This window comes from Hippopotamus amphibius, chromosome 8 (genome assembly GCF_030028045.1).
Source record: "Hippopotamus amphibius kiboko isolate mHipAmp2 chromosome 8, mHipAmp2.hap2, whole genome shotgun sequence".
Classification (NCBI taxonomy): domain Eukaryota; kingdom Metazoa; phylum Chordata; class Mammalia; order Artiodactyla; family Hippopotamidae; genus Hippopotamus; species Hippopotamus amphibius.
This window is the reverse complement of record NC_080193.1, coordinates 69020756-69048072: the sequence shown is the minus strand read 5'-3', so window position 1 is coordinate 69048072 and position 27317 is coordinate 69020756. Positions and strand designations below refer to the sequence as shown.

Sequence of the window (27317 nt, the reverse complement as noted above, 5' to 3'; positions counted from 1 at the left end):
ATGGAAAAAGCCTTGAACTTCAGCAAAAGGGCTCTAAGAGCCCAGGTTCCAGCACAGCAGGTAAACTAGTCCAGGACACCTCACATGTTCATGTGCATGTGAATCACTTGTGGGATCTTGTTACAATGTGGACTGGAGCAGGAGCTGAGACCCTGCACTGAGGTCTAAGTTCCCAGGTGACGCTGCTGCTCCTAATCCTGGCACCACACTCTGAGAAGCAAGGAGCTAGACCAGAGTGCTGTGACAGCTCACTCTGGCTGTCAGTTCAGTTCAACAGGCTCACCACAGGATCGCTTAGGCTACAGCCATTGGGATGAACCAGGAAGCTAGACCAAAGAGATCAGACCCTGTAAGCGTCCCTCATCAATGAGCCTTAAGATGAAAATCACAAAGAACATCGCAAAGTAGCTGCTGAATAACCAGAATACAAAATCTCTTTGAACCAGGTGCATAGTCAGCTTCCTGCAGCCCTGAGGTGTGGTTTTAACCTGGTCAAGAAGAAGCAAGAGGAGATGATCTCACACACCTGGAAGACAGACTCTGCTTTCACAATCCCTTTCCGACCCACTTTACAAATTCTCAGTGCTGTTGGGGATCCAAGAAATTCTCCAGCAACTCCTCAGATGTGCACATTATTGCTTAAGAACCTTGTCACCTAAGATATGGCACAACTGGGTGCAAAGGCATTACGTGTGTAGAAATAGGACCTGCTTAGATGTGATAACCCACGTTTTTTCCCAGCCTCATCTGAGTAGTCTCCAGCAATGAACCACATTTTCATCAAAGGTTACGAACACACATGCCTGCTGAATGCCAAAAGTCAAAACTGACAATACACAATAGGAGTGCAGCCTCCTATACTAAACAAGCAAAGTAAAATCATCGCTCAGAGCATTTTAATCCAGGGCACACTGTATTTAAAGCTACCACTCTACTAGGAGTGATATTTGTGTGTCTAGACCCTGCATCTAGTCAAGTATTTGCTATTATGCTTAATCCAGCAGAAGGCAATCTCTAGCACAGAGTACACACTCAACAAACACTTTAACAGAGGCAAAAGCACTATTCTTATTCTAAAGGGGAAACCTCAATACATCCTTGCCCTCTATGACACAAGATACTCTACTCAGTGGACCCAGACTATTGGCTGCACCAATAATCTTCCAAATTTCCAGGCTCGAGGAAACATGGAGTTATTCTTTTCTCTCTACCATCTACCAATCAAAGGTTTAGAACATGGAATCCACAAACCACCAACACTCTATGAATGGGTTTCTGGAACTGCATGTTAATTTTTACGTGTAGATATATCTATGGATTTCTCTTGGACTAAGGATCCACAGTTTTCCTAAGAATGTCAAAGCAGTCCCTGATCCAAGTAAAGAACCAATTTGAATTCAAGTCCTTTCTTCTCAGGCCTCCCCTTCTTCTCTCTTACAGACTCCTGTCTGGTCTATCTCCACACTCAGTTACTGCCTGATTATGGCAACAGACTTGTGATTGGGCTTTATAACTCTTTGTCCACTCTAAGCAATCCTAAGATTGCTCACAGATAGCATTCTAAAACATAACTTTCAGTTCATCCAGCTTAATATCAAAAAAACAAACAACCCAATCAAAAAATGGGCAGAAGACCTAAATAGGCATTTCGCCAAAGAAGACATACAGATGGCCAAGAGGCACACGAAAAGCTGCTCAACATCACTAATTATTAGAGAAATGCAAATCAAAACTACAATGAGGTATCACCTCACATCGGCTAGAATGGGCATCATCAGAAAATCGACAAACAGTAAATGCTGGAGAGGGTGTGGAGAAAAGGGAACACTCTTGCACTGTTGGTGGGAATGTAAATTGATACAGCCACTAAGGAGAACAGTATGGAGGTTCCTTGCAAAACTAAAAATAGAGTTACCATATGACCCAGCAATCCCACTGCTGGGCATATACCCAGAGAACGCCATAATTCAAAAAGACACATGCACTCCAATGTTCACTGCAGCACTATTTACAATAGCCAGGACATGGAAGCAACCTAAATGTCCATCAACAGATGAATGGGTAAAAAAGATGTGGTACATATATACAATGGAATATTACTCAGCTATAAAAAGGAATGAAACTGGGACATTTGTAGAGACATGGATGGACCGAGAGACTGTCATACAGAGTGAAGAGAGAGAAAAACAAATATCGTTTATTAACACATATATGTGGAATATAGAAAAATGGTACAAATTAACCGGTTCGCAAGGTAGAAACAGAGACCCAGATGTAGAGAACAAACACATGGACACCAAGTGGGGAAAGCAGGGAGGGTTGGGGGAAATGAATTGGGAGATTGGGATTGAGATATACGTTAATAAGAAAAAAAATACCAAATTGTACACTCTAAATATATGCAGTTTATTGTATGTTAACTGTATCTCAATAAAAGTTCTTAAATAAATAAATAAAACATAACTTGTATCACAACTTCTCCTGCCATCTCCACAGGCACCCTATGTTCCAGCCATATCAACTACATGCCGTCCCTCAAAACCCACCACACCGCCGTGCCTTTCCCTAGATTGCCTGCCTCCACAACTGCTCCCCACCTGTCCCTAACCCCAAGCCATCCCATTCATCGTCCACTCTCCAGCTCAGGATTTAACTCCTCTTCAGTTTCGCTGCTAACTCCTTTTCGATCTCTGCCTGCAAAGAACCTACACTGCCTCTGGACTGCCATCTAATACCTGTTTTTAATACAGTATTTAGAATATATAAGTGCATTGTCTTTTCATCTCTGTATACTCCAATACAATGCCTGGCGCAGCATAGCCACCCAATAAATCCTCACTGAATGAATAAATCACACATTACACAGTAGGTGTACAATACCATAGGTGGACTGAAGTCTTCAAAAGTACTTGCACTTCATTTTATATCTCAATTTTCTGAATCCTTACAGCATAAATAAAATATTTTGGGTTTGCAGGAGAGCTGTTCTAGATGGGAGACCTCTCAATCTCCCAAGAACCTGTTAACAAATGTCAGTCATCACGAGAGACAATTCTCAACTCTCAGGAACACAGGGAACGGTCCAGCTAAAAACTTTCTTGAATAAAGTTGTATTTATTTCAGATACTAAACAGAAACATCGATGAAGAAACCCATTTATGAAAGATCAAAGTCACAGGCTAATTCCAAGATCTGAGTTAGTCTTCTCTAGTTGCACAACTGACCACTTTGCCAGGAAAAATACCCAAAACATATCTAAATAGATTAATTTATTGGAAATACTCATCATGGAATTGCTTCAGAAATTCTGCCAAATCTGCTCTTGTTGTACTAGATTGTCTCAAGATATGTTTTATGTTTACTAATGCTTTGGTTTAAAAGCCTGGCTCTCTGGCCACTATTCATGACAATGTGCAATTGCAGAACAAGAGAGGCTTAGGACCAAACTGCCAACATTTTCTTTCATTCACCCCTTAGGTAAATCTTCTGTTTAGTAACTCCGTGCATGTCCTGTAAACCTTTGTAAGGAAAAACAAAATGTTCGTTTACTGAATTTTAACCTTAATGTTTATGGATCTAGCAGAAACTCCTAACGGATGTGAAATTTTCACTGAAATGACCAAACATGGTCTAAATTTCCAAGGAAGCCCATTTTTACCCCTACTTCTGCCTTCCCTGGCTAAACTCACTTTTCCATGATTAATACACCAGAAAGGAAGATGTGCCAAGTAGAGGAGTAGTATCTGAGATGCCTCAGGCAACTACCTCATGAGCAACTCATTAATACCCTGGGGCAAATAACCTAGAAAACCCAAAGCTGTGAATTCCAATGAAACAGCATTAAGAACAACAAAGAACAAGAATTAATTCCAAGCTATTTGGAGTCTGTTATGGCAAAATTAATGAACAGTATTATCTATCAGGTATCAGACACCAAATATAAAACTCAGCCCACTATCAGGGCTATCAAAACATTGACTTTTCAGAAGCATCCAGAATGAGTCATCCTACAAAGCACTTCAGAAACCCTGAGAAAGGATGACAGTTCAGAAACTGTTGAGATTAGTACGTATCTTTGTAAAAGCCCCCAGAAGAAACTCCAAATAGGAACAGCAGAGCCTTATAATTCAGTAATCCTCTGACACAGATTCTAACAGATTCTCAGGAAAGGAAATAACACTTAAGAACATTAATATCAACTTCCATTTAGCTATAATTCAAATATCTAGAAATCTGAAACAAGTTTTTAGAATATGACTTTTTTTTTTGCTGTTTTTTGGTAACAGCTTTATTGAGATGTCACCACACAATTCACCCATTTAAAGTATACAATTCAACAGTTTTTAGTATACTCAAGAGTTGTACAACCATCACCGCCATCAATTTTAGAATACTGTTATCGCTTCCACAAGAAACCCTGTCCCCTTAGCTTTGGCCCACCACAACACCCCCTCCCCAAGGCCACTCCCTCGCCCAGCCTTAAGCAACCAGCAATTCACTTTCCGACTCTATATACTTGCCTATTACGGGCATTTCCTACAAATGGAATTCTACCATAGGTGGTCTTCTGTGGCTGGCTGCTTGGACTGTGCATAGCGTTTTCTAGGTTCATTCATGTAGCATGATCAATATATCAATCCTTTTTACAGCCAAATAGTATTCCACTGTATGGATGGCCCACAGTTTATTTCTCCATTCATCAGCAGAGGAGACTCTGAGAGAGAGCAATGTTAATGTTACTAAGCAATAGCTTAGTAAGTGAAATTCCATCAATGAAGGGCTTTCCTGGAGTCAGAATAGGCTCAGCTTCAGACAATTAATCATAATCAATGATTATCAATGATTATGACTCAAAGCACCACAGGCTGCTCAGTATCTCCTACACGACCACAAAAAAAAAAAAAAAAAAGCAAACCACCAAACACAGAATTCACTATAAGAAGTGACATAGTCGGGACTAAGATCCCTGGGTGTAAGTCTCCGGCCCTCACAGTTAAACTGTAAATCAGAAACATAAACCCAGAAAAGGGAATGATTTTTTGAGAATGGTGCTGCCTTGTGAGGTCTACAGATGTAAAATTTTGGCACACAGAAACAAAATATCAAACCACCTTTCACTGTTATATATTTTCCTACTGAAGTCAAGAGAAGCAGATGTGAATAACAACACAGACATAATAAATGAGGACAATTATCTATAAAGTTATCTGAAACTTTAAAAGTATATTTGAAAGAAAGCAAAAATATAGCCCTAGGAATCATCCCCAGGCAATTTAACACAGACATCTCAAAAGGCTGCCCTGTGATTTTGGTTTTTCATTTTTATTTTAGTGGAAGCACTTTACTGAGTTAAAATTAAGTTGAACATATCAAGCTAAATTTCAGACAAAAATTTATACAACTGTGTTATCATTATCCAGATTCCCACCATATACGCAAAACAAGGAAACATAAATCAGAAACTATGAGAGAAAAAAGTTTCTTTTACTTTGTAAGTATAGTATTTTCCAGAGAAATGTTTTTCTAGAAAAAAAAAAAGAGACTACAGATTAACATAACTGCTAAAATTCAGCCCTCTTCTCAATATCCTCTTGAATCATAATTCTTCTCCACTATTTACTATGCAGTCAAAAATTTTATAAAGCAAATGTTTCCATTCTCAGTATAACCACAAGGAATAGACATTGTCAACTCAACAAAGACCTAAGAAAGAGTCTGAAGATCAAATCTAAAGAGTAAACAATTTCTTGCGTGTGGGCTTTAATGAGGTAAGGAACTTAAATGATATCTGACCAGGTTGCTTCAATATTGTATTACAAACAATTTCTAAAAATTTAATTATCATGTAAGATTTTTTCCATCTAAAATAAGACAACTATGTTTTAAAAGAATAAAATGGTGGGACTTTCCTGATAGCACAGTGGTTAAGAATCCGCCTGCCAATGCAGGGAACACAGGTTTGATCCCTGGTACGGGAAGATCCCACATGCCTCAAAGCAACTAAGCCTGTGCGTCACAACTACTGAGCCTGCGTTCTAGAGCCCACGAGCCACAACTATTGAGCCCACATGCCACAACTACTGAAGCCTGCGCACCTAGAGCCCATCCTCTGCAATAAGAGAAGCTGCCACAATGAGAAGGCCACGCACCGCAACGAAGGGTAGCCCCCGCTTGCCACAACTAGAGAAAGCCCACGTACAGCAATGAAGACTCAATGCAGCAAATAAATATTCTTTAAAAAGAATAGAATGGTATAAAAACTGGAGTACAATCCACTTAGTAAAGATAAGTATTATTTTATGAAACTTGTTTATTTGGATTTATAGAACTTGCATACATTAGGCCATGAATGTAAAATGTATTGTAGCTTCAGCTGCAGTCAAGAGTTAGAAAGACAATGATTCAAAGAATAAACTTAATTCTTTCAGAGTCGGCCATGAACATTTACTTTCAGAAGATAAAGTACAGATCATTTATTACGAAAAAATGCACTGATCCTAAGAAATGACATCAATTGTTCTCATTCACCTTATTGTGAACTGAATCTCATACAGTTCATTCACCTTCCTAGGAACAAGGGGGATCTCTCTGAAGAATAGTGATGCTATTGGTGGCTTATAGAACCCCCCTTTATTAGGCTTTAGTTTCATTTTCTTCTTTCTGATAAAGAGAAATTAACACAAATAGTGGCATTCCTTTTCAATAAGCAGTCCATTGGGTTCACAGCCTGCAGCTTGTTATTGAGGGATGGCACCTTCCTAAGTGATATCTATTCCAGGCCTGTTCCACCCTTACCCCTGCCCCACCCTCCATCTTCACCAAGAGCATACAGAGCAGAGCAGCCGAACGTGTGCTATGGAGTCAAATCACACTCGACAACTCACTAAGTAAATTATTAAAATACCACAGGATTATTCTGAGAAATACACGTGGAGCATGCAGAGTGCCTGACCCATAGAAAGCCCTCAAAAAGAGGTAAACATTATTGCAACTCTTGTAAAAGGAGCAAAATCCTTCCTTGAGCAAATAAACAGGGTAAGACAGAATCCAAACAATTTCCCCTTCTTCCAAAACTACTCAATAGCTTCGTAAATGGTGATTAAAATATCTGGATATTAAGAATCCCTCCCACCAAAATCAAAGATGGATTGGAAATTCAGTACTAAAGCCAAGATCGTCTCCTGTACGTCCTACTTCACCACTGGTTAGGTTTCTATGAGTCTCTAGTCACAACAATACATAAAACTGTTGCGTGTGTTTCTGTTTAAAGTTACCATAATATATGTTGTCGATTCATTACCATTGAACTCAACCCAACAGCTCTGTAAGTCATGTCTGAACAGAACTTACTCAAAACACGTACTCTCTCCATAAGCACATTTCAGTCTGCCTGAGCTCAGGAACACTAAGACCTCACTTTAGCATTCTGCTTGGAGGCAAAATCACCAACAAAATGCACCAAAATGTGGAAAACATGGCACTAAACAGAACGCGAAAGGACACTTGTGGACAGAGAGTAGAAACAAGCAGCAGACTGTCGCCTGTTCAACCTCAGCTCGGAAACTGCTCATCGATGACTCAAATTTTTCACCACCCTGTGACCCATGAATGACCACAAAAGCACCACAGTATTGACTTTGGGATTATAAATAAGTGTTCACCAAACAGGCAAATTTGCAAAACTAGAATCCACAAATAATGAGGCCCAACGGTAAATAATTTATGGTACACTCACTCAATGAAAATGACTCAAAAGTTAATTGACCTAGAGCTACATGCATCAACATGAATACTTCTCCAACCAAATGCATAAAGATTCAAAAGGACACACGGGTTATGATACCATTTCTATAAATTCAAACAACTGGAATTTATTTTTGCCAAATATGCATAGGGAGGAAGGACACATGCCAATTCAGGGTAGGTTTCCTCTGAAGAGGGAAGGAAGGAGATGAAGACAGAGAAGCTTGGACTGTATTTCTTTAGGCCTGTGGGTATTTTATCCTACTATTCTGTAATGTTGGGACAATTTCATTAAGAATATATCCATTAGAACTATTTCTCGTAGTGAAGTACACATGCTGCAAAGTACACATGCACCGCACAGCATTAAACTGCACGAGGGAGATTTCTGCACAAAACTGCAGCACATATTTGGAGCAATGATGCAAACCACTTAACAGCAGGATAGACAACAACAATTACAAGGGTCTGTTTGCACAGAAGGAAAGGATGCCAGTAAGAAAGAAAGATGAAAAGGAGAGAGACAAAGGGTCAAAGTTTTATTTCTGGATACACCCTGTGTATCTGCTGCTCCTTTGAAGTGCACGGGAGTTCCTTCCCAGAAGGACGACATGCAGTCCAGGGTGGAACAATCCCAAAGCAAGCTTAGTCACTGGGACATCAGGGGAAAAAAATTAAGCCCTAAAAGAGAGATTCCTAGCCTAGGGGAGAGGGTTTGGGAAGGAAAACTCTTGAATGGAAACTATCATAAGAAGCACAGCTGCAACAGCCAAAGACTGGGGATGACCCATCAGCGTCTTATTTTCAAGGGGATAAAGCACTGGTTTTCTTGGGGGGGGATGGAAAAGACATGATCTAACTCCCAATTTTGGTTCTGCTCAAGAAAAAAATGTTTGTGATGCTATTAGGTTTCATTTATAATTTTCCTCTTTGTTCACTTTTGGCAGTTACCATTATGAACATTAGGCTAAAGTCTAGCACTCCGCCAAAAATACCAACATGGTGATTGATGTGTGATTCAAAAAAGCTGTCAAAATGGATACTCCAAAAGGAATGAGTCACACAGCTGGGCCAGGCATGCTAATATTTTTGTACCATGTTATAATCCTTTTCATCTGGACCTTCTTAGAGTTGGCTTATTACTTCCTTTCATGCAATTCTAAGCTAAGAACTACAATAAATGGCATAAGAAGCCTGACAGATTTGGTTCATACCTTCATTACTAAAATCCAAAAATTAAGGCTATTTGATATGGAAATAGGGCACCAAGAAAAACATGCACATAGCTTTAGTCCACAAGTCTTAAGAACCCTCAAAGGTCTGGGAACACAGACAATGTTATCATACTAGTCTGACAGTTCTATCAAATACTCTTTTATCTCAGTAACTTTAAAAAGTAGAATGCCACTATAAAATTTAGGGCAAAAGTGACATTTGTCAGCTGAGAGAAAAGAACAGTTTTCCTCACTGTAAAGTGAGTAAGAAAGCGTGTAAAAGCATCTTCAGAAGATTCTAGGCTCTCATTCCCAGATGGTGGTAGTATATTGATCTGGTTTGGGACTGACCTCGGTTTCATAAGCTCCGTCTGATTCAGCAAGATTTACTGTGTAGATAATAGACAATCAAACAGATAATAAGGAACCTTCTGGAAAAAAAATACAGCAAGGGGTTACTGGGAGAATGGAATGTGTAATGACTTATGTAATGAACGTTTGCTAGCTCAAGTCGGGGCACTGTATTGTTGATCTGAAACAAGGACAAAGCTTTTACTGAACAATGCTCTTATCTCAAACAGAAGGCCATCTACACACAAGTTACACAAATCCTTTTTATTTATTTATTTATTTTTGGCCACTATTGGAATTCAGAATAAAGTCTGAATGACTCCATCCATCCCAGATTGAAGCTGGAGCCAAACAAAACATCAACCGCAGTTTCTTCAAGGCCCAGATGGTCACGACCTTGAACGTTTTTTCTCACGTGAACTAGCTGCCTAGTGGTCACACTGTAGTACACTGCATGGTGGTCCTCTGCTCCAATTATGAAGATGCTAACACTTCCACTGGCTCTGAAATGGAACAATCCAATGCCCTGTAACAACAGGCTTTTTTTTCTAGATAGGACAAAACATACAGGAGTCAGGATAAAATACTCAAGCAGAGGCTGCCCACAATGCACCAGACCTTTGGAAACATTCATTTGTGAAAGAAGGTCAGTAAGTACAATCTAAGGTGGAAAAGCCAACATGAGCCATCATCAGTTCAATACTGGGTGCTCTTCACATTTGTGGCTGATAACAATTTCACTAAAGTTATCCGTGAGATTCACAGGAGCCTCTTCAGAGTCCACAGCCTAGCCCCTCAAGTCAGGGCTTTAATAAAGCAGATTAAAAGGGTACAAATAATCAGAGCCATCACTTTTTGGGAAGTGTATCCCTGAGTGCCACAACTTGACCGGAGTAAGCAATGTCACTTAACATTCACAATAACCCAAAGAGGTAGTTCTGGAGCTCATAAAACACGCATGTCTACCCAGGCTTAGAAAGATCATCCAACCAGTGAGCAGCAAAATCCTGATTCCAACTCAGGTCTCACCCCAAAGCCTGTGCTCAGAAACAAGCATTTTTTTTAAACTAAGCCTTTTTTTTAACAGTTCAGTCAAATGCCCAATTCTGGGCCCTGATGGTCCAATTCCATCCCTGCCATCTTTCTAGCAAAGCAAGCGTAGCAGACATTTCCTCAGTTTCTAATGCTTGCAACCGAGAGGAGGAAGCCCCCAAGTCTATTCATCTTCAGAATAGAATCCTCTACCACCTAAAAGGTTGTCCCTGAGAATTAGGACTTTTTACCAGACTCTTCCAAGCAGCTGGCACACTTACACACACCTGAATCTTTAAGCATTCAGGCACAGAGCAGAATTCATTTCGTCCATACGTTATGAATTATGACTTTCGGCTATATTAATTAACTTGCCAAGATTTATCAGCTTACCTGAAATGTTACAAGACTTTAACCTTAGCATGCCCTTCTATAGCCCATTATATACACAGCACATATGTATATGATAAATGCTTTTTTAAAACGCTCCTATTTTCATTTTCTTGCCTCTCTCTCCCACTAGGCAGTTAACTCCTCAAAGGTAGAGATGACGCTTCATGCACCTTTGTGTCCCAGCATCTTAGCAGTGCCTGGCTCAGAGCACACACCCAAACAAAACATTTGTTGAACGAGTGAATGGGATTGCATGGGCTTTATTAAAAATAAGCAATGCCCCCCCCCCCACATAAAGCCTACTAATACAAGATAATAAGGGTTGTTCCTTCACAAGGAAGTCCAAGTCTGTGGGTTATCACTGAGGGCTGATCAAAAGGCTTATTCCACAGCCTTCAAGCTGTAACAACACAGCCATTTTACTAGGGACATTTTAAAAAAACAAAGGTTCAGAGACAGTTGTCTGAAAGAGAGCCTTCAGAAAGCCTTCAGAGGACAACTGTTACTAGAAAAAAGCCAGTTTGATCACAAGCTTACTTGCCCTTTACTATTTCAACAGTGCACAGTGGCTTATTCATCCAGTTCTTATTTTATCTTCAGTTTTTTTTTTTTGAAGGACATATAGTTACTGTTAGTTCTGGGTATATACCAATAAAATTAATACGGCCTGAAAAGTCACTGAACTTATCCTCATAGGGCTTTCAATATACTCTGAACCACGACATTTATATGTAACATATTTGTATTATATTTTCGTAATTGAGAGTCAAAACAGTATGTTAGGAGCATAGCTTTAGCACAGCGAAGTTTGATTTTCAGCTCCAGTATCTCCCAGAAATGTGTGTCCTCAAGCAAGTTCCTTCACTTCTGGAATCCTGAGTTTCTCCTAGATGAAACAGAGGTGATCCCTACCTTTCAGGTGTCCTGAGTCACCTTTCATGTTTATAGAAATGATTAAAGAAATGCACAATAAGTGACCTATACTGTTACTACTGCTGTCCATGCATCCAATCCACACTTAACTTGAGGGCTGCCTTAAAATCCTCACAGGAAACAAATCCACTGATAGGTATTAAAAGACTTAATGTGATACTGAATGGAGTAAATCTAAGGCAAGAAGAAGGTAGTGTTCCCACCCAGTCCCTGCTGGAGGTTTCAGAGCCAAACAGTCAGGATGCCCTGACGTGCACAGAGACTCTTCTTCTGTGGCTTCTCCTTCAGAGAAGCTAAGAGGTTCTCAAACTTTAACATGAATGAGAATTACTTTCTAGGGTTGTTTACCCACAATTGTGCATACTGCACCTTTATGAGCAACTGAAGCGACTTCAGGGATAATTTTATCTGAACCAACTTTTGTTTTTAACTTCTGATTCAAACCTCCATATAAAATTCTCATATACCCCTTAAAATTAAAAAAAAAAAAATTTAAGGGAAGAAAGAAAAAGGGAAAAGATCTGAGCAACAAGCTTGTAGCGAGTTACAGCAAAAAAAGTTTATTTTCAACTCATGGCTTCAAGTAGATAAAATGGGCCATTCCAAGTACTGGATGCCTTCAGAGGATCTTTACTTAGAAGGGCACTGCTACACTAATCAAATACTCCATTCCCCAACTGGATTTCTCATGGGTCCAGAACAGTGACAAGACTGCAATTTGTTTAAAAATCTTTTGAATTTAACAAGGGGCAGAGCTGTGACTACACAGAACCACTTACAAGAACAAGCTCTGCTATAACAAAAGTAACAGACTCCTGTGCCCCTGGTCCCAGCCTCCCCCAGGCTTCCCCATAGGTGAACAGTGAAGCCGTCAGGGCTGAGGACATTCCCCTGGCTGTTCCCTCTAGTTGCTCCGGGGTCCAAGGAACCCCATCCTGGCCCAGCAGGGGAGAAACAAATCAAGCCCTGGTTACTCCTGCTTGAGGGCTCTTACCTGCCTGTTCCTCATCACTCAGATCTTAAACGAGAGGGCACCACCTCACACTGTCCTATTTTATGCTCCTCACAGCACTTTCCAGCATCAGAAATCAAGGTCCATTTATCTATCTGTGTACTCCTTAATGTCTGGCTCCCCCCACAACTGGTGGGCCTCATGCAGCACTTCATCCTCCACAACAGTGCCTGGCACATAGTAAGTGCTTAATAAGCATTTCTGGACTGTCTGATTAAAATATAAGCCTTTCTTAAGCAGTGACAAGTGAACAAAACTGCACAATGTAAAATAAAAAAGTGCAGTCTACAGCTTGGGACCAAGCTACCATCACTCAGCTTCCTATTCCAAGGAGACTGTTTCTGCACACTCAAATTACAGAAATGACACTTTCCCTCTGAACCCTCAGAGCTTAGTACATCTATCACTATACTGATGCAAGACTCACACACACAAGGGAGAGCCATTGTGTGAATGAATTTAGTTGAGAGGGTATAGTATATGAAGAAGGAAGAACAAGAAGCCAACATTTAATGACATCTTATAACTAACTTGAAAATATACACAATGTAGCACAGTAGAAACAAGTCAGTTCTCTCCTCAGACAGGCCTGGATTCAAATTCTGCCTCCATCAGTTAGGCAGCTACCTTACCACTTTGAACCCCGCCGCCTCATTTGTAAAAGGAAGATAGTATCTCCCTCCAAGGGTTGCCAAGAGCAAAGATAATGCTTATAAAGCACAGAAAACATAAACAGCATCTTATCTGACACTGGAATGCCCCTGGAGTTTCAGTAACCGAGGACCTAGGATGGACTCACCAACCTCACCACCTGCTTCTGTAACTTCAAGACACATACCTTCAGGCCCTACTTGCCTCATTTATTAAGAACTCTTAGAATCACAAAAGATCATCTGCAAGCACTCTGCAAACAGCAAACCACTAAAATGCCAAAATAAGGAATGCTGTTCACTGAAACCTGACTCACTCCCAATCGCAAGGGGAATACCATGAAGGACGTTTTACTTTACGAAAGCCCTATGGTACTGTGCTTCGACTCACTCACTTGATGACAGCAAATCATGACACACCAATCTGGCTGAGTGACAGTGAAAAACCACGAATTTCCCTTGGCCATTTCCACTGCCCTTCCCCTCTTCTTCTAATTCACCATTTTTCCGTAAGGAGTCGGGCAAAAGCATGATGTCAACTTATCATCTCCGAATGCTTAGGGTTCTTGGGCCCCTACTGTAGTCAAGTGATATGGGGAATACCAAGATGAGTGAGAAGCTGCGACAAAGTGTCATTTCAACACAGAGGCAAGTTCTGTACAATTAACAGTCACCCCAGAATGGCCACTTAGATAGGTTCTTGGAGCAGCTACTCAATTCCCGGGCCTGTTTCAGCAGGCACCACTCTCTGATCAAGTCAGTAATTATCTGCTAAGACCCTTCCCAGGGCCAAGCACTGTGCTGGATAAGGAGAAGCTGCCAGGACCTCTAAGATGTGATCCTTGCCTTTCAGGAGCCTACAATGCAAACTGGCAAATAAAACAAGACATAAACAGATGGCTGAGAGTGTAATGAAAGACTACAGAGCTATACATAAAAGCATCCCCTTATTTTACAGTCACACCTCACACAAGGTGATATTTAATCCAGGTCCTCATGAGTAAGAGAAATAATTCATACTATAAAGAGATCAAAGAGAGTTTTTTTCCCACCTCCCCCAAGCTGATGTGGGTCTGCAAGGACACGAGGAAGAGGTAGGATTTCAGAAGAGCCTTGAAGGCTGGATATAATTTCAATAAGCAGAGAAGCCAAGGGAGTACATCATATGCAGGAGAATCACGTGAAAAATGGCATAATGGAGGGAAAGCCAGCCTGCTTTGTGGACAGAGATGAAGCAATCTCCACGTCAGGGTGTAGTAAGGAAACAGAAGAGAAGATGGGTCTGGCCAGACTGTGGACAGCTTCAATGGGAAAGCACATGGAGGCTGGGGGGATACAGAAGTTACAGAAGAGAGGATGGAAGGTAAACCATTCGTAACATAGCCAAAGAGCCTCTCAAACTGGATCGATGTCTGAAGTAAAGTAATAGGGTTTTGATGGGAAAATTGAACCAGAAGATGACATTCACAATATTATACTTTTTAATATTTCACAAGAATCATCAAGATGGCAAAACCTAAAGGCTGAAACTTAGTTTAAAAGTGAATACACAAAATCTGTATTTGCAATTGCCTAATTCCAAGTATTGAAACCCAAAAGGGCAAATGCTCACTGTCACGTGGAAACCCCTCTCCATTCATGCTTTATTCTAGGAACACAAATCAAAATATGTTCTTCTCAGTACTATGAAAAACAGAGATACTCTACAAATTAAAAAAAAAATACCATTAGGGTTATCAATGATGATGTAACTAAAAGCAGCAGTATGATGTCAATATTTCCTATTGGTTAGGCCTGTTCGAACTAAGGAAATCTCTCAAAGGAAGTGGTGGAAACCTCACGGTTAGAGGCATTTAGAATCAGACCACAAGGCACAATCCTGTGGCCTATTTTCTTCCACGTAGTAAGTCTGGCCACTCATAAAATAAGTTCAGGTGAGCAACTGCGGCTGGGGAGGCAAGGAGCCAAGTCAAACCATGTTTGAAGAAAAACAGGGAGACTGAGACTCCGATTCCTGAACTCGGGGCTGGTTACAGCAATGTGTTCAGTTTGTGAAAATCCATCAGGCTATACACTTATGATATGGGCCCATTTCTGTTTGTATATTATATATCAATAAAAAGATTTTTAAAGGATGATTAGCAGGTACCCGCTCAAAGAACAAAAAGAGGAATTTTTTGATTTCTCCATTATCAATAGAAATATTGATGGAATTTCTGACAATCATTTGTGAAACAAAATACAGATGTCTAATGTTAAAGAATTACTCTGTTAAATGAAGACTGAGACCTGGTAAATTCACAGGTCATCTGAAGAGTTCTAATCCAAATAAATGCTTTCCAAAAAGGCTACCCTGAGATTCAAAACGTTTTACAGTGAGCACTGGCAAGTTGAATGGTTCCACAAACCCAGGAGGCCACACAATTCTAAATGATCTCTCCAGGTTCACACCTAGACAGCCTGATTAGTTGGCAGTAGAATCATGGTTTTGTGCTAGGCCTGGGAAATCAATCACCAGTTCCAGTTTATAGCATCCTGGTCCCAAGACATCTGGACTGAATTGGCTTCCTAGGTTCATCAGGCAGAAGTCCTTGGGGACAAAGAATCCTAATTAGTCAAGGCTGTCACTAAAGGGGAAAAGCTTCCTTGGAAGAACCACAAGGCTGACCATATTGGGGACTGAAAGGGCCAGAACTCAAAGTGACCTAACAGAGCTATTCACAGGATTCATCACCTTTGCACATAGGTTCCCCAGCTTTCACAAGTAAGACACTTGGTGGTACTGAGCTCACAGAGCAATGCTGCCATGGTGCAGATCCAATCATGTTCTATCCAACTTCTCCTACTATTAGTTATCCTAAGGCTTCCTTCTACACACACACACACAAAGAATATCACTGTTCACTGAAGGCAGATGAGATTATTTTCAATCTTTCTGCCACTGTAAATCATCTTCTTAACCTTTCCCAACAAAGTAAAACTCCGTTATTTTTTAATATTCCCATCTAAGCCATTGCCTTCTTTTGCCCTGTTCCAATTACTAGAAAGTTTCACCTGCTCATAAACCAACTACCTACATTTCCTGGAAAGATTTATATTTCTAGATGAAAATGAGACAATAATTGCTTCTATCCTCTCAGTTCAGAAAACCACATACACTGTCCCTCTAACCCCAAACCACAAATGCTAAAGATTATGAATAAGGGAAGTGTCTATTTGCTTATAACTATTAAAGGAATAACTAGAGTCTTGCATTGAGAACAATCAGCTCATTCTTGACCTAGCATCCTATTTATCTTTCTATTCTCAAAGCTAATTGCTCATATAAGCATGCCAATTTGCCGTGATTATAGGATTCTTAATAAATGAATGTTGTTTACATTTCACAAGTGTATTTGAATTTCAGTCCGGGAAGCCAAGCTCATCAAGTCTTTGTAAGTGGTAAAATCAGAGATCAAAGCAAAAGGCCTGCACTGAACCAACAAACAATTAGGCTTGAGAATAGAGGCCTAAGCAAAAATAAAATTGATTTATTGATTGTTCTACCTCAGAAGTATACCTCAGGGTCACGATTTACTTTTTAGCTATAACATATAAAACTTCTCCGCAAATTTTCATTATGATCATTTGATGCTCATTTCTTAAATGTGTAGTTAAATAAATCTAACATTTAACAGGCTTTGATCCATCTCTTCTGTATTTCTCATCCTGGTGCTTTTGGTTGGGTCAAATATCTTCAGGAGCTTCTTTTTTTTTTTTTTAAGCTTTCTCAACTTTGCCTAATTTCTCTAAATTCTGGCTGTGGGTTTAACTCTTATGCTTGGTCTCTGGAGCGGGCAGGGAAAGGGGAAAAACTGCTCTAGCATGTGGCTCTCAGCCACGGCTGCTTGCTCACCTCTCCTAAGGAGCTTTTAAAAAATCCTGATGCCCAGGTCACACTCCAGACAAACGTATCAGAAACTCTGGGAGTGGGACCCAGACATCTGTTTTTGAGGGTTCCAGGTGATGGTGATATGCAGCCAGGTTTGAGAAGCACCACTTTAGCTTGCCAATCCCTTCCTCACCAACTGAATAAAGTGCTCAGCCAATTTCCACAGGAAAAAGAAAAACAAGGGAGAGAAGGCAGGTTCCTGAGCAAATCCTCAATTCAAGGCAGGACCTGAGATAGGTGACTGACCAGCACCAGGCAGGGGACCAAAGTGTGAACGACTTGTCACCTTTTCCAAAGCCAACAAGTTTTTGGGATAAACCAGGCCAGACGCACCATCTGCCACACAGAATTCAGTACAGGGAGATCACCCCTGGAGATAGCAAGGTCTAAACAACTCGAAGTTTTCAGCTTCTGGGGCGATGGATACAGCAGCTTAATCAATGCAACAAGGCTTCAGCAAAGAAGAAAAGTGGACTAAGGTTACATGTGAAATAAAGAGTCACTGCAGTCAGTTCCAGGCAGCACAAGAATGCTGAAGATATGATCAGGGAAACAGCTTTTGGTGTGCCCTAGAAACTACAAAAAGTTGGTGATAAGGTGCCCACCCATGAGCTCCAATGCCACTGGTCATGTTTCCTTGGTCAGTTTTTTAAGAGTGTGAAAACAAAGTCCACTTCTATCTGTTTACAACATATACCACCACACCGCCAGGTAAGGACTTGGTGCTTCCCAATTTAGGGATTCAGCCATCCTGGTCCACACTTGTGGGCCTCAGCTGAATCACAGTTCATGAAACAGCTCTCTGACCTATCGGCTCTTCCCTAGACATCGCTTCCAAATTATATCATATCCACCAGAAACTGCATAGTCCTTGGTGTTGTACTGAAAGGGTGGCGGTGGGGCCGATGGCGCTGGAGAATAGTGCAGGGTGACTGGGGAGGAGAGGGAAGATCACCCTGCAGTCTAAGCAGACACCACCTTAAAAGACACGACGCAACTTACCTCTGCCTACAGTGTCCCGGTAGGTGAGAACCAAAAGGGCGACATGAGCCTCTCTATGGAAACCAGATCCCCAAGGTCTACGGATACACTTCCTGCAATGCAGAAAGGTGGGAAAGGTCCCCCACTGTAGAGTGCAAGAGCCACTCTACGAGAGGGGGTCTGCCAACCAACTGCACAGCTGGGAACCCACCCTCCCTCCTAAGCAAATCCAGTCTGTTCTTCTATAAGGGTTCACTGCCTTGTTTCTAAGAGGAGTCCAGATACCACTGCTCTCTTGCAAAGCAGAGACAATCTTCTGGAATCAGTGCCTCTTTAGCCACTTTTTATATATTACTTGCTCAGATACAAGAGCCAGGGAGCCCTTCCCCTTGTCCTTATTCCCCAAGCTCTAAGAATGAAAAGAGTGTAGTTCATGAAGACCAAGCCCTTCGGGCAACAGTTTTGTGGAAGTCAAATGAATTTCCAGAACAAGCATGAACCTGCACTACTTTTCCTCTTCTTTGAGCCCCGGAGGAGACTCCAAGGAAACCCTTCCCCACTCTCAGGTGCTATAACTCTATTTCCAAAGCCTGCAGGTGGTAGACTCGCCACAGGAAAGGCACTGTGCAAGCCATGCACTAGCTGGATCCTGGGCTTGGAAAGACCTTCCAGTTATCAGCATTTTCCATACAGCTCCTGTCTAAGCAACTCTAATGGAAAGCTCACCCTCCATTTTTTGACAACTCTAAATATTAGAACACATTTCCTTATGCTTCTGTGACTTTCAGTCACCGACCCTGGAAATTCTACTCTCTAGACCACACAGAACACAGCTACAGTCTTTGCTACACAAAACATCTTCAAAATGAGAAGTCAGCTAATGGCTCGCAATATATCACGTTCCAGAAGTTTTACATTTCCCAGTGCTATGATTTCAAAAATCTCATGAATATCCTAACAGTTCTGTCAAACTGTATTCCCATTTACAGAGGAGGAAAACCAAGGATCACAGAAAGGGCTTAACTTACCCAAGCTGGTGCAGCGGATGATGATTCTAGAAACTAGGTCTCCCACTCCTGGGGCCAATGCTGTTTGCTAAATGAAAGGCCATAAGTGAAAGTAATTCTTATCACTTAAGGGCTTCGAGCATGCATACCTTCTCTCCCCCACATTTCATCCCTTTACACAGGCTGCCAGTCTCTCAATGGAGCCAAACATTTGCAATTCAAAGAATAGCCTTTGATCAACTTCTATCCTGAACACCCAAATATATCTTCACTTTTATCAGTATTATTAGGGGGAAATGCACCCTGATAATGATGAAAGGCTCTGCCCTAAGCATATATTCCCACTCTGGAGAGTAGAACAGCTCACAGGTTACTGCCTACATGAGGTTGTAACAGCTCAAAGCGCAACAACACTCCATCCATCCTCCTTCTCATCTCCTTTCCCTCTCAACAGGAGAAAAGTGAGAAAACAAATCAGTGCGCATCTGATGAAGGCCTAACTACACTCCTACCCACCCATCTGCTCAGCAGACTTCATGGCAAAGGCTCTCCTTGGACATGGTTGAAAGGGAATAACACCTTGCAGAGGGAAATAGATTTAAATGTTAAAACTTGACCTTCCTTGTCCTTTTCACAAGTAATTACATTTGGAGTGTGTGCACTGCACTGACAGGTCTCTCCCCTCTAATGTGGAAAACCTAGACTTCTCAACCAAAGTAGTTCAAGTCCGCCTTGAAAGGAAAAGCTAAAGAGTACACTTTTGGACCAAATCAATATTTAACTCCACGCCTGAAAATAGAACAGCACAGTGAAGATGCCAAAATGGATGACATCTAAAGAGACATCAAGTACACCACACTCGGGTCGCTTCTAAGAAATTTCTGCCAGCTTTATATAGTTTGAAACTTGCACTTACCAGATATAGGATTTTTTTTAAAAGAACAGCCTTATTGCTAGTTCCAGGCCTTTTTTTCTTTCTTTCAGTCTTTCTTTCCAGTTATAAGCCTAAGGAGGCATAATATAATGGGGGGAGGAGGCTGGGGAGAAGAGATCCAAATCTGGGTTAAAAACCCTAGACTGGTTATCTAATAACTGCATGGCTTTGGGCAACTTAGGTGATCTTTATATCCTCATCTATAGCGTTGCTGATAGCTGGAGTTATTGTGGCGATTAAATGAGAACATGGAAGCATAGGGCATACTCACAGTAGATGCTTAGAAAATGTTCCCACTTTCTCCTAAGTACGGTGACTACATTCAACCTCAGGGAAAGAAAAAAACTGAAAAGGAAACTGACTCAAACTAATCACACACCAAAGTAGTTCCCGGTGTTAAACATAAGATACTATGACCCTAAACCATCGCTTCCTAATCTTTTTGAATCTGTCTGCAGAGCAGCCTGACATCTGCTATCACACAGATATGGCAGCCAGGATGGGGGCTTACAATTATCTTTTCCTCTAAAACTCAAAAAGGATCCTCAGGACAGCTCCTCGACAAAGGGGTTGATGGGCTTACATTTTAAATTGTAAGCAGTGACTGCAAGCCAAAAACTAGGGAACAATATACGGAGCATCTCACGTCCAAAGATGTATTCTTGGACAAAGACCATCAATTATTCACCACACCCAGAATCACCTTCACAGCATCATCTTTGAGAATAAAGAACATGGGAGTGTGTGTGTTCCCAACAATTAGACAACTTAACAACTACAATGGAGAGCCACTTGGATAATTATAAATGTGTGAGACCCAAAAAACAAAGGCAAATATTACTTGTAAAATACACAAAATATATACACCTTAAAGGAACAAAGACTGAAGCAGATAACTGAATTTATAATTTATGAAACACTTCCTTGGAAGAGTATAACAGAAACATCCTACACATACAAAGGCATATCACCTTATAGCTCTACCTGACAGGCAGGTCCAAGGATGCAAATAGTTAAGTATATACAAGGAGTCAGTAATCTTTTCCCTTAAGTTTTATAACTATCACTGTAATAATGCTGAAGACAAGTTCAGGGAGGGAGGAGACTCCTTAGGAGCATTAAACTCCTAAGATTTGAATCCAATTTTTACTAGTCATTAATTACAGGAAATTCAGTAACTCAAATCTCTACTCAAAAATCTCATTTCTTTCCTATTTAAAAAACCTTTTTTTAAAATTCTATCCCTCCACTGATCTTAATTCAGCAACCTTTTACTCTCTCATCTTTCCATTCATGCCCACTAGTTTTTTTAGATATAAATAGTTTAACTCCTGTGGACTGATGGGGGTTGTGAGAGACAGTCATTGAGTAGCTTTCGTCTCTTAAGATTTTCCAAGAAATAGATGGACTTCTGTCATTTAAATTTACTCTTACCCAACACTTAAATAATCTAGGGCTTGGTGCGGTGAGAGGAATTGTTTACCATGCCTGAAATGGCTCAATTATTGCTGTAAGCCATATCCACAATGAAGTGCTTATATACTTTTCTGTACAGTATTACAATCCTGTTTTCCTCCTGAAACATCTACATGATCTTTATCATATAGGAAATAAAACTAGTATCAATAATGCCTACAGGATTCCCATTGTCTCAGGGTAGAGAATTCCTCCATATACATACTTTAAACATTACCACCTGTAATCTATCCTTCAAGCTTGATCTCCAGAATTAAATGCTTTGAGATGATTTCTTAAGCAATTCATGAAGAAAAGCACAGTTGACAGCATCACATGTACAACTTTAGAAAAAAACTGACAAGAGAAGTCACCATAACTTTGTACTTCAATCAGCCCATAAAGATGATTCCTTTTAATTCCTCTTACAGGTTTCCAAACAGCAGCTGGAGCTGACTAGGGAGAGTTACATTAAACACCACATCAATGGTCCCAGTGCATCCCTAACAAGAGGGCCCCCAAGCTGCGACTTTCCCAAAAGCTGTCTTAATCCAACAAAGGTCAGCCTAGTATTTTTTGGTTTTGTTGTTTGTTTGTTTTGAAAGGCTTAAAATATTGTAAACAATTGAGAAAGGAACCACATCCAGTAATTGTGTATGACACACAGTAGAGTAAAAGTAGCCACACAACCAACCACTGCCTCAAAGAGCCTGTGATGTAGAATCATGAATTTCTATGTACTAAATTTGTGACTTCTAGATTTAACAGTAACATAAACCTACCATGTTAATGATGGGACATTTTTCTAAAGAGTAATTCATACCATGTGTCATTAATCAGCAGGGTTACTGAAAGCTCATGCAAAACATGCTATCTCAGTTGAGAACTTAATTGCATTATTGTTATTATCTGGTTTTCCTGTCTCACTGGCCCTCCCACTTCAAGTGTACACCTACACACACACACACCCCCCAGCACAGCATGGACAGAAAGACAGAAAACCCAGAGCTAGGAGATAAGAACCATGTTGTCTGCTAGGAAGAGGATTTTGAATTAAAAAGATTTGTCCCTAGAAAGACAGGTCAAGTATGCACCCGGGCTGCCTTGAGAAGTAATTAAGCCTACGCTGTTTCATTTCAGTGTCTCATTCTGCACAACAGTGGGAGCAGCTGTGGGAGATCACAGACGATTCAAAGCAAGGCAGGCAGCCTCATCTATATCCCGACTGCCACACCAGAGTTGCCAGGTGGTATGAAAAAGCTTGTGGCCTCTTCCTCCAAAGAGCACAAAGCTAAATCTGCCATTCAGAACACTACTCCCCATATCAAACCAGCCCCTTTTAAGGGGGGCTTTTAAAGGCCTGAAAGAAAGGCAATTTAAACGTCCCAACGTTCAGACTGTGGTCGATTCTCAAAGTTGTGAGGTTACACGCCCAAAACTTGCACGCAGATGCAAAATTCGACCGACTCCAGCACAAGTTTCTCTTGCTACCTAGCACTGTAGAACGTAGAGATTACTAGCTAGGAAGAGGCGACAAGTGGAAGTATTAGGAACGCGTCCGATCTTGCCTGTTTCCCTCCCAACACCCCTTGAAAGAGGCTAGCTAGGACACTAAAAATCGAAGTCTGGGGACCAACTGCAGTACAGACTCTGGCTGGGGCGAGGGGGAGGCCGCCACACCCTCCTGAGCTCACAGCACTGACAAGCTCTGGCTGGGAGGGGCCCAGAAACTTAGTCCCAGCAGGAAAGGGAGAAAGAAGGGAGTCTTCAGTGTCTCAGATGTGTGAAGCTGTAAAGCTAGGAAAAGCGGATTTCGGGAGGGAATCGGAGACTGGGCTGAGCGTGCTGGGGGAGGGGAGGGGTCGCCCCTGGAGTCACGACAGCTCGCAACACGTCCCCACAAAACTGCACATTTCTGTGGTTTTAACATTCAAGACCAAAAGGAACGCGCCGAGACGAAGCTTCTGTCTCACCTGATGTCCCCCTCCTCGCTTAGGGACGAGGGCGCCGCACTGCCGCGGGTTTCCTGCTCTTTCCCTTTCGGGGGAGCTCCCCTCGACCAAGCCCCCCGATGTCCGCCGCCAAGTTCCCCTTCGCGCACCGCGGCGCCCCTGGCCAGCCACATGCGCCCATCTGCCTCGGAGCTCGCAGGGCCCGGGCTAGGCGCCCGCTGGACATCCCCAAGGACTCGGGGTTTGCGGGAATGTTTTTTTTCTTAAACAAAAAGCCCTAAGGGCTCGCCGCCCTTTCCTCCCCGGCCCGCGCCACCTTCCCTTCACGCCCACGCCGCACCTCCCGGGCACACGCGCTGCGAGGTGCCTCTCCCGCCAGACAATGGGTTCGGGGCCGGCCGGCCAGGCAGCCCACCCCGAGCCCCCGGCCCCATCCCGGGACACCGAGAAGGCTGAGCGCCGGGGGCTCGGAAGAGGGCGGAAAGGAGGCGCGGGAGGCCACAATGGGCGAGGTGGGCGCCTCCCCCTGGGGGACAGGAGGCTCGCTCGCGGAGCGGGGAGGGGGCGGGGGTCAGCCGCACCGCCCGGTCAGGGGCCCCGGGGCCCTGCTCCCGGCCGCCGCCGCGCACTCACCAGCACGATGGCAAATCGCTCCTCCAGTTCACCTGGCTCAGGCATCGGCAGCTTCAAAGGCACGCTGTGCGCCCTGAAATCGGTCTGCTGCGAATCCATGCTCCCGGCGTTGCCCATGTCGGCTGCACGCCGGGGCCGGGGGCTGCTCGGGGCCCCTCGCGTCGGAAATCAGAACGGCTCCCGGCGGCCGGCTCCCGCCCGCTGGCGCGACCTGCCCGGCTCCCCGCCCTCCGCTGCGCCCCGGCGAGTGTGCAGCGCGCGCCGCTCCCTAGCAGCGCTCCGAGACCAGCCGCCCCCCGGCCTCCCTCATGCTCCCCGCCGCCTCAGCGACGCCCCGGCCTCCTCTCCTCGGGAGGGGTCGTCAGGGCGCCGGGCGCCTATCCGCATGTTGCTCCGCTGGCACACCGCCCCCTGCCAGCAGTCGCGACCAGCGTGCGCGGGGTTCCTCCGACTCGGTCTCCCGCCGGGACCGCGGCTGCCGCTGACACTTGGAGCTCAACGCCGGCGAACGCGACGCTCGCTCGGCCGGCACCTCGAGCGGACAAACGCGGCTCCGCGCTCGCCACACAATGCCCCCTCTCGCCCGGCCCCGGCCCCGCCCCCGGCCAGGCTCCGCCCACCCGCCCCGCAGGCTGCCGGGACCAGTAGTTTCTGCCCCAAGTGTCCAAGCGCAGAAACCACGCCCGCTCTGGAGGGCCAGGCGGGGTTAGGGCCCTTGCAGCAAAGCCAGCGTGTTCACCTCTGGATAGAGTTTATGTCACTCTTGACCCCCCTTCCCAACTCCAACAGAAGAAATAACTGCCTCGTCTACAGCGATTCTGACACTGAGGAGGCACATTTGGCAAAAGAATGAATGAGCCAATCAGTCGATGATTGAATGCACACGCATTCTGATTTAAATTTCAGGAGCTGTTCAATGAGATCTAGTTCAACAGTAGACCTCAAGGGTATTTATAACATCCTATGTCATAAACTGGGATGTGGGTCTGTGGGTGCTTGTTTTATTGTTCTTTCTTCCGTATGTATGTTACATATTCTTTTGTGCGACTGAAATGTTTATAAATAAATATATAATTTTACGGATATATGCATATATATCCTGATCAGACCCCAGGATTTGGCTGAGAAAGATTCAAAACAAACACCTGTCAAATAGCTATTATGTACGGGTTACTGTGTTCCTTGACTAGAGAAAGAAAGAAGAGTTCTCCTGCTCTGGAATACTTTCCAATCTAGTGAAGGGGGAAATTTACACAAATAACCATATTTTGTGTGAGATAGAAATAAGAACAGATGTTTGAGACTCTAGAGATGGTCTTTGGCTATAGCTATCTTATTCCTCTATAGCACTCCTGTTCCAGGTGTTTTACAGAGAAGATTGGGCCCAACCCTGTCTTCCAGGATGCTCTTCAGTCTATAGCTATCCATTCTGAACCAGTGGAAATAGAAACAGCCTTATAAACGATTTTAGCCAGCTTCTCAACTTTGTAAATTTCAAGGGCATCCACCTGGTTGACTTGTGGCTGAACTCCTTCAATTAGTTCTTTTTTAGCTTAAAGTGGTGTTTCTTCTTCTTCTTCTTTTTTTTTTTTTTTTAATGATCCCTGGCTGGGTCTGAATATTAGACTGACAAAGACAGATTAACAGGGGAAAAGCATACAAATTTATTTAATGCAAGTGTTAGGTGACATGGGAGCCTTCATCAGGAAATGAAGACCTGAAGAAATGGTTAAACCTGAGTGTTTTTATGCTAGGTGTGGTGAAGAATGGAAAGTCACGGAAAGAGATGATAGGCCAAAGAGAATGAACTAAGTGCAGTAAGCTGGGGGAAGCTTAGCAAGGTCTGTTTGTTTGGATTTAAAGCAGTGTTTCTTAATTCTGGTTTGTATATCAGATTCATGTGGGGAGCGTGTTGTTAAAAGTGCACGCACCATGGGCCCTGGCTATTAACAGAATTTCCCTAAGCTAAGAGCTGGGGGCCTGGGCAGACATATTTTTAACAAGCTCCCCAGGTGCTTCTGATATGAAACTAGGGTTGTTACCCTCTTGTTAAAAAGCAACTGCTTGTGTATGAGGTAACACACCAAGGCTGAAGCATCAAGGACAATGTTTCATTCAGCTTTATAAACCCCAAGATGACTGTTGAATTTTTACCAAAAGCCTATGGAGCAGATACACACAAATACATCATGTGTGTGTATGGTCTCAAGTAAATCACCTATAGTTTTGTTTTGTGTTTTTTTTTTAAAGAAAGGAGCAAGTATAAATAGATTCAACTTAAAATCTGAATAGGGACTTCCCTGTGTCACAGTGGTTAAGAATCTGCCTGCCAATGCAGGGGACATGGGTTCAATCCCTGGTCCAGGAAGATCCCACATGCCACGGAGCAGCTAAGCCTGTGTGCCATAACTACGGAGCCGGTGCTCTAGAGCCCTTGTGCCACAACTACTGAAGCCCGTGAGCCTAGAACCAGTGCTCCACAAGAGAAGCCAGTGCAATGAGAAGACTACACACTGCAACTAAGAGTAGCCCCTGCTCACCTCAACTAGAGAAAGCCTGCCCGCAGCAACAAAGACCCAACGCAGTCAATAAATAAATAAATAAATTTATTTTTAAAAGTCTAAATAGATGCAATGTGTATTTCTAAAATTACACTATATCAAAGTTAATCGTAAATGTGTCACTGATCAAAGAAAGAAAAACAGGGATACACACACACATACCACAACTAGTGAAAATGAGTGAGAAAGAAAAGCAGTTACTTCAGACCAAGTGAGACATTTCTGACCCACAAATGTATTTATTTTCTTTGTAATCTCTAGACATACACTTTGAATCTGATTGACTCACAAAGTCAGCCCACCCAGGGGGTTGCCCATCTGGATGGAAAAGCTAGAATTCTTTTCTGCAGTTGAGAAATCCTTTTTTATTACATTTATGGCTCCCTCCAGCCATATTTCTGCCAGTAACTGGGACCTTTTTCTCCCCTTAAGTCTTATCACATCTAGTCTCTCTCATAATCTCACACTTTGAGAGAAGCCAAGGACAAAGAAAATTGTGTGCAAATCCATGAACCAAAAGAACCTCTCTGCCATT

At 42.6% G+C, this 27317-nt stretch overlaps 1 protein-coding gene across 5 annotated transcripts in view; it reads right to left on the bottom strand.

The window, feature by feature from the left end:
* FMNL2 (formin like 2) overlaps positions 1 to 24811 on the bottom strand; it is a 299283-nt gene extending 274472 nt beyond the window's left edge. For all 5 annotated transcript variants that reach the window (XR_009055041.1, XM_057744655.1, XM_057744657.1 and 2 more), the window contains exon 1: positions 24222 to 24811. Coding sequence is in view for 4 of the 5 variants with exons in the window: in XM_057744655.1 (XP_057600638.1) it covers positions 24222 to 24338 (117 nt within the window). In the remaining variant the exon portion in view is untranslated. The remainder of the gene's footprint in view (positions 1 to 24221) is intronic.
* Positions 24812 to 27317: the final 2506 nt, after the last annotated feature.